General features: G+C 34.8%; 1 protein-coding gene across 5 annotated transcripts in view; it reads left to right on the top strand.

Annotated features, from left to right (window-relative positions):
• The window catches only part of SKIC3 (SKI3 subunit of superkiller complex), a 136304-nt gene that overhangs the window by 112493 nt on the left and 4666 nt on the right, over window positions 1-19145 (top strand). For all 5 annotated transcript variants that reach the window (XM_059175497.1, XM_059175500.1, XM_059175498.1 and 2 more), the window contains 5 exons: window positions 1113-1241; window positions 4584-4705; window positions 6466-6624; window positions 13370-13522; window positions 17185-17315. In XM_059175497.1, coding sequence (XP_059031480.1) covers window positions 1113-1241; window positions 4584-4705; window positions 6466-6624; window positions 13370-13522; window positions 17185-17315 — 694 coding nt within the window. The remainder of the gene's footprint in view (window positions 1-1112; window positions 1242-4583; window positions 4706-6465; window positions 6625-13369; window positions 13523-17184; window positions 17316-19145) is intronic.

Below are 19145 nucleotides of genomic sequence, written 5' to 3'. Positions count from 1 at the left end.
TAAGCTCTCAATCTTGAGATCAACAAGAGTTGCATGCTCCACTAACTGAACCATCCAGGGACCCCAGGATTATTTGTTTTTTGCTTTTTTTTTTTTTTTTTAGCGTAGCAGAACTAAGATACTGACCGTGCAAATACTAACCTACAAAATATGACTTATAAAAGACCAAAAAATAAAAACTCCTAAGTTCTAAATTCTTTTTCACCTTCTTTTTGCAAGTACCTTTTTAAAAAAGAGGCACCTGTATGCATAATCTATATTAGTACTACCTCAGTCTGCTTCTTGCCCCCCTCCCCTGAAGCTGCTGTCAAGATGTGAAGGAAAGGAAAGATCAAATCAGTGAAGAGCTGTATAATCCTAGAATTGCTTCACTTGGAATGATAAAATAACTTTATGCTTGGCTGTTAGAACATAGGTAAATGGAGTTGTTGTGAGCTTTTCCCTTGGCTCAAACTTTTCTTAAAAACTGAGAAATAGTATTATCTTGCCTTTTCTATGATTGAACCTTTAATACAGGGTTTGGATGATGACCATATGTGTCTCTTTGAGACTTGCCCTTGGTGTCCAATGAAAGTAAATATAATTGACTTTTTCACAGTAGCACAGTACTCTAGGCATCTGAGCTAACCAGCCATGGGAGAACTTAATAGAATATTTCTTATTCTCACTGTATTTTGAAAAAAAGGCAGATCTTGAAGGATAGTAATGTATTGTCTGAAAAGAAGTATAAATTAGTTTCCTTTAAGAAAATGGATTTTTTGGGGGGTGCCTGAGTGGCTCAGTGGGTTAAAGCCTCTTCTGCCTTTGTCTCAGGTCATGATCCCAGGGTCCTGGGATCAAGCCCTGCATTGGGCTTTCTGCTCACCAGGCAGCCTGCTTTCTTCTTTCTCTCTCTGCCTGCCTCTTTGCCTAGTTGTGATCTCTGTCTGTCAAATAAATAAATAAATTCTTTTTTAAAAAATACAGAAAATGGATTTTTTTTCTACAGATAGAATTTATTTTTAATTTTAATTTAATTTTTTGGTATCTATAAACTCTTAGTCTCACTTTGGATAATTTTTTAGCAATATGTTGATAATAACAAGACCTCAAACCATATTCTTTATGTTTAGGGGATCCTGCTGTCTGGGCTGGGCTGATGGCAGCCTGTCATGCTGATGATAAACTGGCTTTAGTGAACAATACTCAGCCAAAGAGAATGGATCTGTACTTGGCGCTGTTATCTGCTGTTTCCGCTTCAAGTAAGTTTACAAACACATTTTATACATAATGAATTCAGGCTACAGTACTCAGAAGGATATTGCAAAAAGTAGTGGGCATAATTAGCCCCACACTAAAGGCTGAATGATCTCATCTGACAAAGCTTAAAAACAAGTCTTGAAAAGATGAAATCATGTCCTAGAGGCTGAGCTGCATATAGAACAAAGCTCCAAAACATTACAGGAATACAAAAATGTTCAGAATTCTACAATGTCTCGTATTCAGTTAAAACTTAATACCCATGCAAAGAGATAGAAAAGTACCACCCATAATCAAATAAATCAATCAATAGAAACAGATCCACAATGAGAGACTGTGGACTCTGAGAGACAAACTGAGGGTTTTGGAGGTGGAGGGTGGGAACTGGGGTGAGCCTTGGGGTGGGTATTGTGGAGAGCACATACTGCATGGAGCACTAGGTGTGGTGCACAAGCAATTAATTTTGGAACACTGAAAACAATTTAAAAAAAAAAGAAATAGATCCACACGTGACACATTAGAAATCTCTTTAAAATGTAATTGACTGTATAAAGCACATATTACAACAATAGCTCAAAGAACAGTAGGAGAAATGGAAATACTCTGTTGTAAGATTTTTATACTGTATGTGAAGATATTTATTACTTAAAGTAGACTGCATCAGATTAAAGATGAATACTTTAAAATGTAAAGTAGATACTAAATAAATAAAGTTATAGCTAATAAGCCACCAAGGTAGATAAAAGGAAATTGTAAAAAATAATTCCAAGAAGAGGAAAAGGGAACAAAGACTTTAGATAAGACAGAAGACAAGTAGCACATTAGAGTTAAGCCCAACCATATCTATAGTCAAGTTAAATGGCCTAAACACCCCAATTGAAAGGCAGAAACTCTCAGATTGAATAAAAGAGCAAGAGCCAACTATATACTGCCTAAAAGAAACATAGCCAAAATATAAATTTATATTTAAATGTAAAGACAAAAATAGCCTAAAAAGTAAAAGATTGGAAAAAGATATACCATGCCAACACTAATCAAAAGAGGGTTGGAATGGCAGTGCTAAGTTCAGACAAATGATATTGCCAATGATAAGAAAGGTCATTTCATAATGGAATCAACTCATTGAGAGGACATAACAGTGCTAAGCATTTATGTGCTAAGTAACAGTTTCAAAATACACAAAATCAGCATTGCATTTCATAACAAGATAGGTAGAAAAAAAGATACTTGTGGAAAAATGTATGAGCTAAAAACTTACAGAATTGAAAGGAGGGACAGACAGATCCACAATTACATAGTTAGAGAGTCAGTGCTCTTCTTTTGATAATTGACAGAACAATTGAACAAAAAAATCAGTAAAGGTATAATAAAGACTTGAACAACACTGTCAACTAAACTGACCTAATTGACATTTATGGAATACTTCTAATAACAGCAGTGTCAAGTGCCCACAGAACGTCTACCTACATGTCTTATGGACCATAAGAAGTTCTAAATAAATTTAAAAGGATTCAAATCATATGTAGAAAACATTATCTTAATATAATAGAATTCAATTAAAAGGGAGTAACAGAAAAATACCTGGAAAATTCCCAAGTATTTAGAAAGTAAGTAATCCAGTTCAAAGAATAAGCCAGAAAGGAAGTTAGAAAATACTTTGAACTGAATGAGAAGGGAAAAGACATTTCAAAGTTCTGCAGTGCTATTAAAGCACTGCTCCCAGGAAATTTATAGATTAGATGTCTACATTAGAAAATAAGAAAGCCTTCAAGTCAGTGATCTCAGCTTCTCCTTAAGAATTAGAAAAAGGAGGAAGAATTTATACTCAAAGTAAGCAAAAAAAAAGAAATAATAAATAGTAGCAATCGGTGAATCTAGTAGAAACATAATCAACAAAAGTGAAAACTAGTTCTTTCAATCTCTCTGATACAAGGAATTTGAGAGGCAGTGCAGGGGTAGGGAAGGAAAAAATGAAACAAGGGATCAGGAGGGAAACTCTTAATCTCACAAAACTGAGGGCTGCTGGAGGGAGGGAGTTAGGGAGAGGGTGGTTGGGTTATAGACATTGGGTAGGGTATGTGATGTGGTGAGTGCTGTGAAATGTGTCAGCCTGATGATTCACAGACCTGTACCTTGGGGCTAATAATACATTATATGTTAATAAAAATAATTTTTTAAAAAAACTATTTCTTTTAGAAGATCAGTAGATTGATAAGCCTCTAGCCAGACATCAGGAATGAAAGTGGGTACATCACTATAGCGATATTTAAAGGCTAATCAGAGGACCTTGTGAACAAGTTTACACCATTAAATTTGGCAATTTGGATGAACTGGACAAATTCCTTAAAAGATACAAATCTCACTTATGAAGAAGTAAATAAACTGAACAGCTTTGTATCTGTTAAAGACACTGAATTTATAGATAAAAATCTTTCCACAAAGAAAACTCCAGGACCAGAAGGCTTCATTGATTAATTCTGCCAAACATTTGAGGAAGAAATAATACCAGTTCTATACAAACCCTTTCCCAAAATAGAAAAGTTGGTAGTTCTTCTGTGAGGCCAGCATTACTCTGTCACCAAAACCAGGCAAAGACTTTAACAGGAATACTGTGGAAGGAACTACACATGCAGAAATTTGTAACAAACCATAGCAATTCAAATCCAACAACACATAAAAAAGGTAACAATACATCATAATCAAGTGGGGTTTATCCTAGGAATATAAAGCCGCTTTACCTGTAGAAATGTAATTTACTATGTTTATAGTTGTGAAGGTGCTAGACAAAGTGTCTATACTTTATGATTCCATTTATGTGAAGTTTTAGAAAATGCAAACTGATCCATTGTGTCTGAAAATAGTGGTTGCCTGGGGATAGACGTAAAAGGAGAGGTATGCTGGGGACAGAAATGATTACAAAGGGGTAGGGCGAAACTCTCCATGTTGATGAGTATGTTCATTATCTTGATTATAGTGATGGTTCATAGTTGTATAGCTTGAATATGTGCAAATGTGTAATTTATTGTATGTCAATTATATCGCAGTAAATATTTAATTTTTTCAATTATTTTTAGTTTTACTATAAAGTGATTTTTTTATGTAAATCACAAGTCTGTAAAGTTTTTAACTTCTTCAACCACAAATGCTCCTACCATGAAACTTTTCAGAAACCTGACACCTACTAGGGTAGTCTGTGGTATTCCTGTAAGTTTTAAAAAACTGTAAGTTTTAAAATACTGTCTATGATGATAAGTCTAATTGTAATACTTCTTAGCAACTAACTTCTCTGCTGAGAACACATTATAAATCGCAGAAGAAAGTAACATTAACATTTTTGTTAACAGTTAAAGACAAAGAATTCCTTAAGGATTATAACCAATCTCTGGAAAAGTGGTGTCTCTCCCAGGCTGTCACTGGTCTAATGGACACAGGAAGAACATCTGAAGCTGAAACCCTCTGCACAAAGGTATTACTGTGAAATTGAGCATTGAGATTTATGGATTCTTATCCTACTCCGAAGATAACATTAAACCTGGAATGCATGTTATTTAAGGGGCATATGGTGGTGGCGGTGGTGGTGTTGGTGATGATGACGACGGCGACGACCTGTAAGCCAGTCAGTCCATTTAGCAGCTTGTATTTGAATTTCACAGGAACATATGACATAAATATTATTATCCCCTTTTTATAAATGAGTAAACCAAGGCTTAGAGATGGCAAGTAATTTGCACAAGAGTTCACAGCTAGAAAATGATTGAGTTGCCATTTGAGCTCACTTTTGTGTGACTCTAGAACTCAAGGACTTAACAGATCTTTGTTGAGGAGGATACCATTATGGAGGACATATTTTCCTTTGATTTCTGGTTACTGCCTTCAGATTGGTCTATTTTCTATCATCTCTGTATTTTTCTAAAGCTCTAACCACATAAAGACAATGAAAATTTAGTGAGCAATTGGTGCTACCTAGTAGTTACCTTTTATATACCTGGATTGTAGGCTCTGTGCGTAAATCCTTAGCACCTTGCCTAACACATAGTAGAGGCTCAATAAATATGTATTCAATGAATAAATCAGTTTCATAAATCTATTCAGAAATAATTGAGTGGATAATGCAAGTTTTAAACATCACTTTTCCTGAAAATACCTTTTTTCATAAATGTTTACCAAGTCGAGTTGTATTTTCTTTCTAGAAGTTTTTTTTTTTTTCGGGGGGGCAGGGGTGTGGGAGGAGATGGATTTTAGGAGAAGGAAGAATGGATCTTCCAACATCCCTTTGGTGTTTGAATTCTCTGAAAAGCAGAGTGTTAAATTTTCTCTTTTATTTATGAAATTCCATCTAAATTCAGGACAGATTAGTATTATGCAGTTAGTGTTTAATAAGCAACTGACTGTTGCTATACTCTCTCTGACAGAATAAGGGATACTTTTATGAATCTTACCATTTTTTGTTCCAGTTTCTTAGAAGAAAGCAATCACATATATTTAAGACTATGACTTAATTTAAAAAGGTAAAGTATGTTATTGAGGGATAAGCAATAAAGAAAGAAATGTTTAGAATAGTAGTGAAAGGCTTGTTTAGAGAACTTACATAAACTTCTTCGAAGTATACATATATCCATCTGTATACATATATTTAGCAAGGAGATACACATATATAATTCTATATATATGTGTGTTTGTGGATAAATAATGGCTTAGGGAGGTGGGTAAATGGGTCGTTTCTCTTAACAGTGTTTGGAAAGTGTATGCCTAGAGAAGGACATCTAATGAATATCTTTGTGAAGAGATTGAAAAAGGAAAAAAAAAAAACCAGTAACCAAAACAAACAAAAAAACAAAAAACTATAGCTCTTCTGGTAGAGTTCCTTCCAATAAGGAATAGTGTTAGCTTTCACTGTTAATTTCATATTTTCTTAATTCACCCATTTACATTCAGAACTCAAGGTTTTCAGGATATCACCTGAGAATAAAACAAGTCAAAGAGACAAACTGAATCTAAAATGACCTAAAAACTACAATAATGGCATTATCAATTTTAATTTAAATGTGGAGTTTGATATTCTCAAGATGTTCATTGTTTTATTTATTTTACTTTTGCAGTTCTTTATTTTTTTATTAAGGAAAGGTTAAATTCGGATTTTTTTTTCCAACATGGAGAATAGTTTAATTGCCACTTAATATTCAAGAATCTATTTGATCTATTTCTATTTTGGTGTTTAATTTTTAGAATTTAAAAAGTAACCCTGATCAGCCAGCTGTTATCTTACTTTTGAGACAAGTTCAGTGTAAACTACTCCTGGAGTCACAAAACCCTCTCCCAGATGCCGTCCTTGAAGAGTTGCAAAAAACAGTCATGTCCAACTCAACTTCTGTTCCAGCATGGCAGGTAAATTTCTTCCTTCCTTACATGAGGCCTGAGTTAGAATACTTCATGATTCTAGATGAAGGCAGGCATTAAGCCCCATTTTATTTGTCTTGCCTTTAAACTTAACCATATATCTTTTATTTTCAAGATTTAAAGTACATTGTATTGTGATTAGGGAGACTAAGGAAGTTTAATACTAATTTAGGATCTGCTGCTACAGTACTTCAAAGCTTTTTAAGTTGTTGATTATAAATTTCCTCCATTTAAAACAATATTGAGAATACTGTCTTTTACATGGTGTTGATATAAGAAAGCTAAAGAGTGTCTCAAACATTTTGTCATAATGGTGTTAACTCTCCCTTTAGAGAGGATTTGTATGGTTTTTCTCAACTCATATACAGGATTTTAATGGTTATTTAGTGTTTTTTGGAAATAGTTATTGATGCCTCAGTCAACAGAGCTTCCTTTTAGCTGCCTCTGGTTATCTACAATGACAAACACATGATGATCTCCATGTACTTTATTCTTATTGATGTTAAAACACAAAAACATGTAATTATTGTATCCAGCTTACTGTAGTTTCCTATGTGCTCCAGAGAAAGTATCAAAGGGGTTTTTTTAATGTTGATTTAATAGTAACTTATTTTACTATAATTTGTTCTTCATTTTGATCTTTCATCATAAACAACTTTTTGATGTTCCTGCTTTAAAAGATTATCTAGTAGCATAATGAGTTGGATTATGCAAGCTAAACCTGGTATTTTACTCTAATCACTGGAAAAAGATGGTGCTTCCCCCCCCCCCTTTCTTAAAGTTTGCCATAAGAGAGTTAAGATAATTTAATTCTAAGGTCAGATGGATACTGATGATTTCCTGTTCTTCATCAAGAGGAAAAATACCTTGTCAAACTAAAAGGGAAAAATTAAAAGGTAAACTCTATAGGAAGTCGAGTCTTAAGAGGTAGCATGTGTTTTCTTTCATATTATGATATAATTCACAAAGGATAGAGTATTAAGAATCTTAAAAGTACCATTCATTACATTTTTTACTTACATATATGCCTTAACTGCCACCTATACCAAGATACAGAACATTTCCAATAACCTAGTTGCCTCTCTAGGTTATTTCCAATAGCCTAGGTTATTCCTAGTTTCCTATTTCCAATAACCTAGTGCCTTTCTCTTTGATTTTTCCCTACTTCAAATAAAAAGGAGAACTATTTTGACTTCTGTCACTTCTTTCTAGTTTTGCCTGTTTTTAAACATCACGTAAACGGACGATTCTTTTGTATCTGGTTAGTTTCATTCAGTGTCATATGTATGGTACTCATTTAGTTTCATGTAGCCATAATTTTTCCATTTCATCTTATGAATATACCCTTGGTGGATATTTGTTTTTTTTCCAGGTTTTGGCTATCATGAGTAATGTTATGTCCGTCCTTACCTATGTCTTTCAGTGAGTAATAAGGGTCATGTGTGTTTACTCTAGTAGATCCTGTCAAACAGTCTTCTGAAATGATTGTCCATCTGATTTTCCCACCAGCAGATTCCAAGCGTTCCAATGCTTATATAGCTAGATGTGGTTAATTTTTCCCTTTTCAGTAGATAGGTAGGTAATAATATCCTGTGGTAGTTTTAACTTGAATGTACCTGACTAATGATGTTGAGCCACTTTTCATGTTTCTTGAACCTTTGGATATCCTCTTTTAAAGTGCCTTTTCTTTTATTTTTCATGGGCTGTTTTTTGGGTGATTTTTGGAATTGATTGTATTTCCTGGATTAAAGCACATTTTGGGTCTTTGTGTTGCATGTATTTTCTCACGTCTGTACCTTGGCTTAGCATTCTGTCAATATTATTTTTTGATGAATAGTTCTAAAATTTAATGAAATCTAGCTTACCATTTTTTTATTGGTCAATGCTTTATTGAAATGTTCTATTTAAGAACGCTTTGCTTACTTAAGTGCCTAAAGATATTTTTCTGTTTTCCTTTAGAAATTTCTGTTTTCCCCTTCATATGTTAAGTATATAATCCATCCAGGATTAATTTTTGTTAATGTTGCAGGATCCAGGTCCATTCCTTTCTTAGGTGTATCACATTGTCCCAGCATCATTCTTTGAAAAGACCATTCTGTCCCCACTGAACTGTAGTGATGCTTTTGTCATAAATCAGCTGACTGTATCTGTAGGTCTTATAGGGTTCCCTCTTCTTTTCCTTTATCTATTTTTTCTTCTTGCTTATAACTTTATAATTAGTTTTTATGTGTGGAGGTAATATTAAGACCTCCGACTTTTTTTGTTCTCCTTCACGTGCCTAAAGTCATTTAGGATTGTCGCAATTATGTATAAATTGTCAATTACCCTGCCTCCTTCCCCCACAAACAAAAGCCCCGCTAGGATCTTGGTTGGAATTGAATGAACCTGTGGCTTAATTTGGGGAGGATTGATAAAGTAATACTACTGAGTTTATATATCCACAAATGTGGTATTTTCCTCAAATTATTTGGGTTCTAAATTTTTCTCAGTGGTGTTTTATAATTTTCATTGTATAGATAGTTGATATTTTTTGTTTGATTATAAATGGTATTTTTTTCTCGTATGTCAACCCCAAACACTTGGAAATTCAGTTGATATAATTTATATGTTGACCCTCAACAACCTTGCTGAATTCACCTGTTTTTTGAAAATGATTTAAGTTTTCTGTATACACAATTAGGTCATTTGTGAATAATAAAGCTCTACTTTTTCTTTCCAGTATTTGTATATTGATTTTTTTTTCTTGCCATAATGCACTGTTTGGAACCTTGAATAGAGTGTTAAATAGAAGTGGTGGTAAGACAAGTGAACATTCTTATTCTCAACTTAACGCAGAAAGCATTTACTATTCATAATTTCATAATTTAAGTATTTCATAATTAAGTATTTTTTTTCCGTAGGTTTTATTTGATATATATATATATATATATATATATATATATATATATATATATACACACACCAGATTAAGGAAGTTTTCTTCTATTCTAAATTGATTAAAAGATAAAATATTTGTTTCCTATCATGAATGGATATTGAGTTTTAACAGATCTTTTGAGGGGACATCTATCAGAATGGCTATTTTTTTTTTATTTTTAATTTTTTATAAACATATATTTTTATCCCCAGGGGTACAGGTCTGTGAATCACCAGGTTTACACACTTCACAGCACTCACCAAAGCACATACCCTCCCCATTGTCCATAACCCCACCCCCCTTCTTCCAACCCCCCTCCTCCCAGCAACCCTCAGTTTGTTTTGTGAGATTAAGAGTCACTTATGGTTTGTCTCCCTCCCAATCCCATCTTGTTTCATTGATTCTTCTCCTACCCACTTAAGCCCCCATGTTGCATCACCACTTCCTCATATCAGGGAGATCATATGATAGTTGTCTTTCTCCGCTTGACTTATTTTGCTAAGCATGATACGCTCTAGTTCCATCCACGTTGTCGCAAATGGCAAGATTTCATTTCTTTTGATGGCTGCATAGTATTCCATTGTGTATATATACCACATCTTCTTGATCCATTCATCTGTTGATGGACATCTAGGTTCTTTCCATAGTTTGGCTATTGTGGACAATGTTGCTATAAACATTCGGGTGCACGTGCCCCTTCGGATCACTACATTTGTATCTTTAGGGTAAATACCCAGTAGTGCAATTGCTGGGTCATAGGGCAGTTCTATTTTCAACATTTTGAGGAACCTCCATGCTGTTTTCCAGAGCGGTTGCACCAGCTTGCATTCCCACCAACAGTGTAGGAAGGTTCCCCTTTCTCCACATCCTCGCCAGCATCTGTCATTTCCTGACTTGTAGATTTTAGCCATTCTGACTGGTGTGAGGTGATATCTCATTGTGGTTTTGATTTGTATTTCCCTGATGCCGAGTGATGTGGAGCACTTTTTCATGTGTCTGTTGGCCATCTGGATGTCTTCTTTGCAGAAATGTCTGTTCATGTCCTCTGCCCATTTCTTGATTGGATTATTTGTTCTTTGGGTGTTGAGTTTGCTAAGTTCTTTATAGATTTTGGACACTAGTCCTTTATCTGATATGTCGTTTGCAAATATCTTCTCCCATCAGAATGGCTATTTTTTTTTCTTTTTTAATTAATTTTTTATTTTTTATAAACATATATTTTTATCCCCAGGGATACAGGTCTGTGAATCACCAGGTTTACACACTTCACAGCACTCACTAAAGCACATACCCTCCCCAATGTCCATAATCCTACCCCCTTCTCCCAAACCCCCTCCCCCCAGCAACCCTCAGTTTGTTTTGTGAGATTAAGAGTCACTTATGGTTTGTCTCCCTCCCAATCCCATCTTGTTTCATTTATTCTTCTCCGACCCACTTAAGCCCCCATGTTGCATCACCACTTCCTCATATCAGGGAGATCATATGATAGTTGTCTTTCTCTGCTTGACTTATTTCGCTAAGCATGATACGCTCTAGTTCCATCCATGTTGTCGCAAATGGCAAGATTTCATTTTTTTTAATTATTCTGTTTATGTGGTGGACTGCATTGATTTTCAAATGGTATGCTAACCTTGCATTCTTAGAGGAAATTCTACTTGGTTTTAATGTATTATTCCTTTTATATTTATTGCTGGAGTAACTTGGTTAATCATTTTTAAAAGAATTTTTAATACCTATATTCATGAGAGAGAATGGCTTGTAAGTTTTCATTCTCATAAGATCTATGTTAGGTTTTGTGGTCTATGTTTTTAATTGTCCTTTTCTTTATTTTCTGAAAGAGTTTGTGTGAGAGTGACATTTATTTCTTTAATGTTTGAAAGAATTCATCATTGAAGCCATTCAGGCCAACAATTTTCTTTATGGGAAAGGTTTTCTTAAGATTTCCTCTTTCTTGGAAAAGTGACTTGGGGGAAATTGGAGAGGGAGATGAACCATGAGAGACTGTGGACTCTGAGAAACAACCTGAGGGTTTTGGAGGGGAGGAGGGTGGAGGTAGGTGAGCCTAGTGGTGGGTATTAAGGAGGGCACCTATTGCATGGAGCACTGGGTGTCGTGCATGAACAGTGAATCTTGGAACACTGAAAAAATAAAATAAAATATAGAAAAGATTTCCTCTTTCTTTGGCATTGTTGAACTATAGGGAATTTGTCCAGCACATCTCAGTTTCCGTTTTATCAGCACAAAGTTATTCATGATACCTTCTCTGTAATGTTTGGAAAATCCATAAAGCTTTTTCCTTTTTCATTCTTATATAGGTATATTTCTAAATTTATTCTTGATAATAAGCAGTTTTATTAACTTTTCAAAGAACCTACTTTTTGTTTTGATTTTCTTCATTATACTTTCTTTGCTGTTATTTTTGCTTTCTCTGGATTTAGATATCTTTTTTCCCCCTAGCTTCTTGAGATAGAAACTTATAGCATAGATTTTCCATCTTTCTCCAATATATGCATCCCCTAAGATTTTAGGTAGTGCTTTCATCGTTATTCATTTTCTAATTTCCATTGGGATTTCTTTGATCCATGTGGGTTTTTTCTGTTTGTTTTTTCATTTTGGGTGGGAGGAGTTTTTGTTTGTTTATTTGTTTTGAGAGAGAGTGTGCAAGTGAGAGCAAATCAGGGAGAGGGAGAGGGTGGGAGAGAGAGGATCTTTAGTACAACCGTGAGATCATGACCTGAGCTGAAATCAAGTGTTGAACACTTAACTACTTGAGCCACCTAGGAACCCTCATCCATGTTTTTTTCTGAAGCATGTTGTAAAATTTCTAATATGAGAGAGGAGGGTTTAATTTCAGTTATTTGAGACATGACCCAGCATATGGTCAGATTTAGAAAATGTTGCATACACATTTTCACTGAATGTGGCAGTTGTTGAGTATAGTCTTCTAAATATATAAGTCAAGCTGATTAATTATGTTTAAATCTTCTATATCTTTATTGAATTTTTTTATCCGTTTCTTTTACCATTGCAGAAATAGGTGTATAAAAATCTCCAGGGGTGCCTGGGTAGTTCAGTGAGTTAAGCCTCTGCTTTCAGCTCAGGTCATGATCTCAGGGTCCTGGGATCAAGCCCCACATCGGGCTCTCTGCTTCCCCCACTCTCTGCCTGCCTCTCTGCCTACTTGTGATCTCTCTCTGTGTCAAATAAATAAGTGTTTATAAAAAATATATGTTTATAAAAAATAAAAAATTAAAAAAAAATAAAAATAAAAATAAAAATAAAAATCTCTAACTTCGATTATGCATGTGAGTGGTTTTTTTTCCTTTTATTTCTTCCAACTTCTGCTTCATAAATTCTGTGTCTATATTAGGTGAATACAAATGTAGGAGTGTTATATCTTCCAATTAATTGATTCTCATCATTACAAAAGAGACGCCTTTATCTCTGAATATTTCTTGTCTTAATGTCTACTTTGTTTGATGTTAATACAGCTATACAAGTTTCTTTTTGATCAGTATTTACATGATATTATCTGTTTTTACATTCCATTTTGATTTTGTTCCTGACTTGCTGTCATGGAAGACTCTTCAACATTTTCAAGTGTTATGGCCAGAGAGCTATTGCTGATAGTATGGGCAAAATGTCTACTCCTTTATTAACCTGTGATTTTTGAATTTGGGGGTGGGGCACATAACGTACCATTAATTAAATTAATAATTTAGCTTCATCTAAGTGTATTTAATTTATTGGAAGTAGAGTACCAGACTATGTACAAAATTAAAATTTGTTTGGTTCTATTCTCTTTCTGTTCCTCAGTGGCTGGCACACATTTATCAGTCCCAAGGAATGATGGGTGCTGCAGAAATGTGTTATAGAAAGAGTCTGCAAGTAGCATCCCAACAGGGCAGTTGGAGTGGGAAGCTGTCGAGTCTGTTGAGACTAGCCCTTCTTGCTTTAAAAGCCTGCATGGTAAGATCATATTATAATTATGATCATGAAAAACTGATTCTTTTGTTTTTCTTTAAGATGATAGTGCTTCCTGTTGAGTTCCTGTTGTTTCATCACCTTCTCTTGTGCCCTCCTCATAGACTTTGTATTTGGGCTTTTGATGGAAGTAAGATTTATGATGTAAATCCATAGATCCCATAGAATGTTGTCATTGTTTGGGAAAGGAAAAAAAAAAAACAAAGATTGCAATTTAAAAGTTGAATTATAGCAGAATGTATATAATTGTTATCTGTTGATAAATTGGAATTAACCCAGGTACTCATCTGTGAGAAAGGTGGCAGTGATTTAGCATTTCAGTCATTTCTCAGTTAAATTTGACATTCTGTAAGAAGGACTTCTAGCAATTTTTGATTTAACATCTGTATTTTGATACAAAGTTAGGTATATTCCAGAAGTTGTCAGTACTAGTATGGAAAACTCTTTAAGATAAATGTTTAAGTGTGTGTGTGCTTTGGGGGGCGAACTGTTGAGTAGTGTATATGATACTCTATTTGATTGTATGTATGTGACATATACTAACTTATTTCATATGCATAGTAATCCTGTTTGACAGTTGAGGAAATCAGCTCGCGGTGTAGTAATACCCACATATACCCCATCTCCTCCCACCACCCACTACAACAACAAGAAGTATTTTCTCTAATAGCTTGGATTCTGGTTCTACCATTTGCTATGTGTGAAAACTTAAGCCATTTAAGAAAGCATATGAATGCCACGTTTCTAGGGTAAACAGCTGACAGTGTACAGAGGAAAAGTATAGTAAAATTATATTTTTATGAGAGGCTCCTGTGTGTGTTATAATATGTGAATAGGATATTAAGCTGAAAGGTTCAGCTAAGATATTAAATACTAAATTTCAGAGATAATAGATTCCAAAGTGAGATATAAGATCAAGATACAGATTTCCAAAGTGAGTAGAAGCCTAATCTATAAGGAAGCTGTAAAAGGATTAGAAGTTGGAGAAGGATTATGAAGAAAATTTTTTGGAGAGAGCTATTCTGTTTGTCCCCCATCTCTATGGCACATTTCCACACACAAATGCCCATTAAGGTGAGGAAGGGAGAAAGCATATATTTTTGCTTTCAGTGTGTGCACAATTGAGTTTCATCCTCAAAGGTTTATGGGATAAACAGCCGAAGAGTAAATAAATAAATAAATAAATAAATAAAAGAATCTGTCTGGATTCTGTCAGAGAAAGGGAGGTTTTGGTGTGTGGCCTCTGAGGTTCTGGAGGCACATGTCTAGAAGCACATGGACAGGTAATGACATAACGTCAGAAGCTTGTGGCTCTCCACCTGCTGTGTTAGGACAGAGGAAAGGGGAGTATTTTGGAAAGTGAGCGCATGCCCTGGCAGAGAGGGGTCTGCAGCAGGTAAATCCCAGAGGTTGGGTAGGAGTACATGCTTGGTGCAGGATGGAGGGATGAAGGAGAGTTGCTATGACTTGGGCTTGGCAGCACTCCTAGAGTTTGTTGGAACGAGTGGTGCCAGTGTGAAAGTGGATCGGCATCGGAGTTGCCTTAGTTCCTTTCCAGTAGGGCCACCTGGAGGAGTGATGGGATCTTGGCAGAAAGGAAGCTAGAGCTTCCAGATTGCTCAGAGGGTGTGGGCAGTAAGTGAAATAGAGTACAGTTGTCCAGGTTAGTGGGGCTGCAGATGAGCAGGACTGCTTCACAGGCGTGCATCGTGTGCAGTTGCTCGGGGTTCCACACTTGGTCTAATGCTCTCCAATCACCATCTTAAAATTCCTTATTATTTTTGAACAAAGGGCCATGCGTTTTTAGTTTGCTTTGGGCCCCACAGATTACATAGCTGGTCCTGCCGGTGAGAGACCACCCATGAAATTAGGAGTCTCTGATAAAGCTAGGAATGCCTGGATGAGAAAAGGAGATTGAAATACTTATCAGGCCTAGAGAGCAAGGCATCCTCATAGAGTGGCATCAGTCAAATAAAGACTTCTGGCATTTCAGTAGCTGTCTGAAGCTACAATTAGCAAGAAAAGATGTGTGTTGGGACGAGGAGCAAGCCGCCGTCTGCTGCTCTCTGTAACCATACCCTATCTGGGAGCTGTTGGAGCAGGGTGCAAATACTACCTTTGAATGAAGTTCAAAGTATTGAGAGGAAGAAGATATTCGAATTAAAATTGTTTGTGATGACTCTAAGAAAAATAGGTATCAGAATCATGGAGCCTACTGTAGCATACATCCAGGGACAGAGGAGAAATGCTTCCTCATATAGTAAATTTTAAAGACACAATGGAAGACAAAAATGTGCCTTCTGTTGTTTAGTATACCAGGTACATACAAAAACTTTTTCCTTATATAATAATCTTTGAACTAAATTTACAGAATGTTTTATAGGAGAGTACATTATAAAAGTAACCATTGAGAGTTCTGTGTTCTTGGTTTTTAAAAAAATATTTAGGAATGAGGCACATGGGCGACTCAGTTGAGTGTCTGACCCTTGGTTTTGGCTCTGGTCATGATCTCGGTATGGTGAGATGGAGCCTTGTGTCGGGCTCTGTGCTTAGCACAGAGTTTGCCCTCCTTCTCCTTCTGCTCCCCCTACCCCCTCTAAAATAAAAAAATTAATTAAATCTTTAAATATATATATAAAAAATAAAAATGTATTTTTTACTTATTTACTTATTTTTTACTTACTACTTTTGGACTTTGCCTTTTTTTCTTTGCCAAATGTACCTGAGGTCTCATTGCTTCCATCTTTATAGAAGATACCTTACAATTTATTTTCAAATTTTTTGTCTTTACAGCTTTCCCTTTCTTGATTACATGCATTATTATTGCTTGTACTGCACTCAGTTTATTGCTCTAAATTTTTTTTATAATTTAGTGTTTGAAATGGACTCATTGACTTTATTAAAATGTGTACTCTAGATACCTATAAATATGGAATCTTAGTTTTTAATGAAAGTTTGAGGTTTTTAATGAAAGATTTTAAGTGCATTTTTTCTTCTAGCATAATTTAGCAGACTATTAATCATTTTGTCTTCATATTATTGTTCATTAGGAACACACTTATCTGTTATTTCTAAGTCAGTACATGTAAAAAACTAAAGTTTGCAACATAAATGATATGTAGATACCTTAACATTTTCCTTATAAAGTGAAATTCTTTAAAAAGTTCTCAGTATTGATGAGTTGATTTATCTGTGATCTACTTTGTACCTTTTTTCTATTTTGTGATTTTATTAAAATATTTAATTTCAGCTTTCTCTCCTTAAATAATTTTGAAATGTGGAACTTTATCACTACCACTAAAGGGTCACGTTAAATTGAATTTTGTATACTTGGTAGAGTCCAGAGGCTTAGTGACTAATAGATTTTATTCACCTGTATCGTAGAATAGTGCATTTTCTTTTAAGAAATATTTTAGTGTTTTAAGTGATATTCCTCTTAGAAACTTTCTTTTTTTCCAGTCTGCCCTATTCTGTAGCTCTTCAAGAGCAGGAATCAGATTGTAATCATTTCGCAGAATCATGGCTTCTATCGCATTTACATGGTGACTCAGACAAGTAGGCACTTACTAAAATGAGAGTTGAATTTCATTCTTTTAAGGTAAACATATTGAAAGCCTCTATTTAATATATGCCTTTTATTTTTACAGGCTAATATTTCCAGTGATCACTGGTCATCTTTGGTTCAAGAAGCTACAACTGAGGCCTTAAAACTTTGTTTTTGTCCATTGGCTGTCTTTTTACAAGCTTTGTTACAATTCAACCGCAAAATGGGGGCAAGGTATGAACAATTCTTTTTCACTTTTTTTTTTCTTGGATATGTTTCTTCACTTTCAGTGCCTCAAGGAAACAAAGATTTAGAGTTGGTGTTACTTATATATCTGTTACTACTTTGGAAAGACTGTTAAAGTAACCAAATAAGGAAAAAAGTAAAGTCTCACATTTGTTTTACAAAAAATAATTTGGGACACAAATAAAGAATATGAGAGACTGGGCATGATAGCATTTCAGGTGAAGAAGGGCTTAGAGTTTTGCTCTCTTCAGGTGCACCATCAGTGTAATGTGGATGCTAGAAACAAGATAAAAAATACTGAAGTTCAAAGCTAGATTGACTTAAGTTCATGCAAGGTACTCAATTATGGAAAAAAAATAGTGAATATTGAAAAGACCCTAAAAAAACCGATTTTTTCTTTATTTCCAATAAGTACTACATTTATTAAACATATCTTCAGTTGTTTATAAATAATGAGATTTTTATATCTAGAAAATCCCAAAGCTTCTGAGATTAAAATAAACAAATTTCAGTGATCTTTTCATTGGAGGGTGGCAGTGAAGTCAGAAATAAATTTGAAAAAAAATTACTTAAAGCTCGTATGGGTGAAAAAACAAGCAAGAATATTTTAACGTTCTGAGAATAATATCTAACTTTAATGGATATTACACATAATACAGAGCAACTGTAAGTAAAACTGGTTTAGGAGCATGATGTTACTGCAACAGGATAGATATTGTAGACAAAGAGCTTAATACGCAGAGGTCACATCAGCATCCCAAAATAAGAGTGAAGGATGAATTAAGGCTGTGGCTAATCAGCAATTCCAGAACCATTTGTTATTCATTTACTTTTGGTCAGTTTTTTGTATAGCTCATTCACCCAGAAATGTTTTAGGCTGTAATTTATACTTCCTAATGAACTCGTTCTGCGGAAGCTCAACGTGGATGACTTAGAGGGCCTTAACCTCTACCTCCCTAAAATCTGTTAGCACTTCCCATAATTTTTATCACCACGAAAAATAGACCCAAATCAACACACATGCAAAGAAAAAAACAGTATGCTTACTGTGTGAAGATTCCTATGTAGAAACATCTTTAAGACAAGTTCTTTAGTTTCTGCTTCAAACCAATTACTATTTATATATCCTCCTATTCAGCACTTCTGAAGTTACCACAATTTGTGTTGTGTCTATTAGTACGGAAGTCTCTGGAGTCGTGGATGTTAGTAAGTAGGGAAAGAAAAAATTAGGAAACAATTGTAAATCATCCTTTTATTACAAGGGTTTGCATATTGTACACGTCCATTAAAGCATATACTAAAAAACTTTATAATTATACACTTTGACTCTGGTGTAGATTATCTTTGTATTCTTTATGGATTTGTTTTTCAGGTCTGTTTTCAAAAAGGATTACAGGTAGAGCACTCAGAAGTGCTCATAAAATAGGAGCCTTCCCCTCTTCTATTTGGAATGAGCTTTAATTTACTTATTTGCAAAATGAGAATAGTAACAGCAACCTAACCTTACAAGGTTACAAATATTAAATGTGACCATATATGTAAAATATTTAGTGTAGTACCCAACACATAATAAACACTTAATAATTATTAGCCATTATTACTACCTTTAGTCTATGAAAAAAAATTCATGAAGGAATCAGTACCATTTATGCAAAAGATTGAGAAAGATAACTTGTGTGAGACTGTTATATGAAGTATGTTTGGGGCACCTGGGTGGCTCAGTTGGTTAAGCTTCTGCCTTCAGCTCAGGTCATGATCCCAGTGTCCTAGGATTGAGTTCCACATCAGGCTTCTTGCTCAGCAGGGAGTCTGCTTCTC

This window comes from Mustela lutreola, chromosome 5, assembly GCF_030435805.1.
Source record: "Mustela lutreola isolate mMusLut2 chromosome 5, mMusLut2.pri, whole genome shotgun sequence".
NCBI lineage: Eukaryota > Metazoa > Chordata > Mammalia > Carnivora > Mustelidae > Mustela > Mustela lutreola.
Note: the sequence above shows the minus strand (reverse complement) of the source record. Positions and strands in the feature narration are given on the sequence as shown.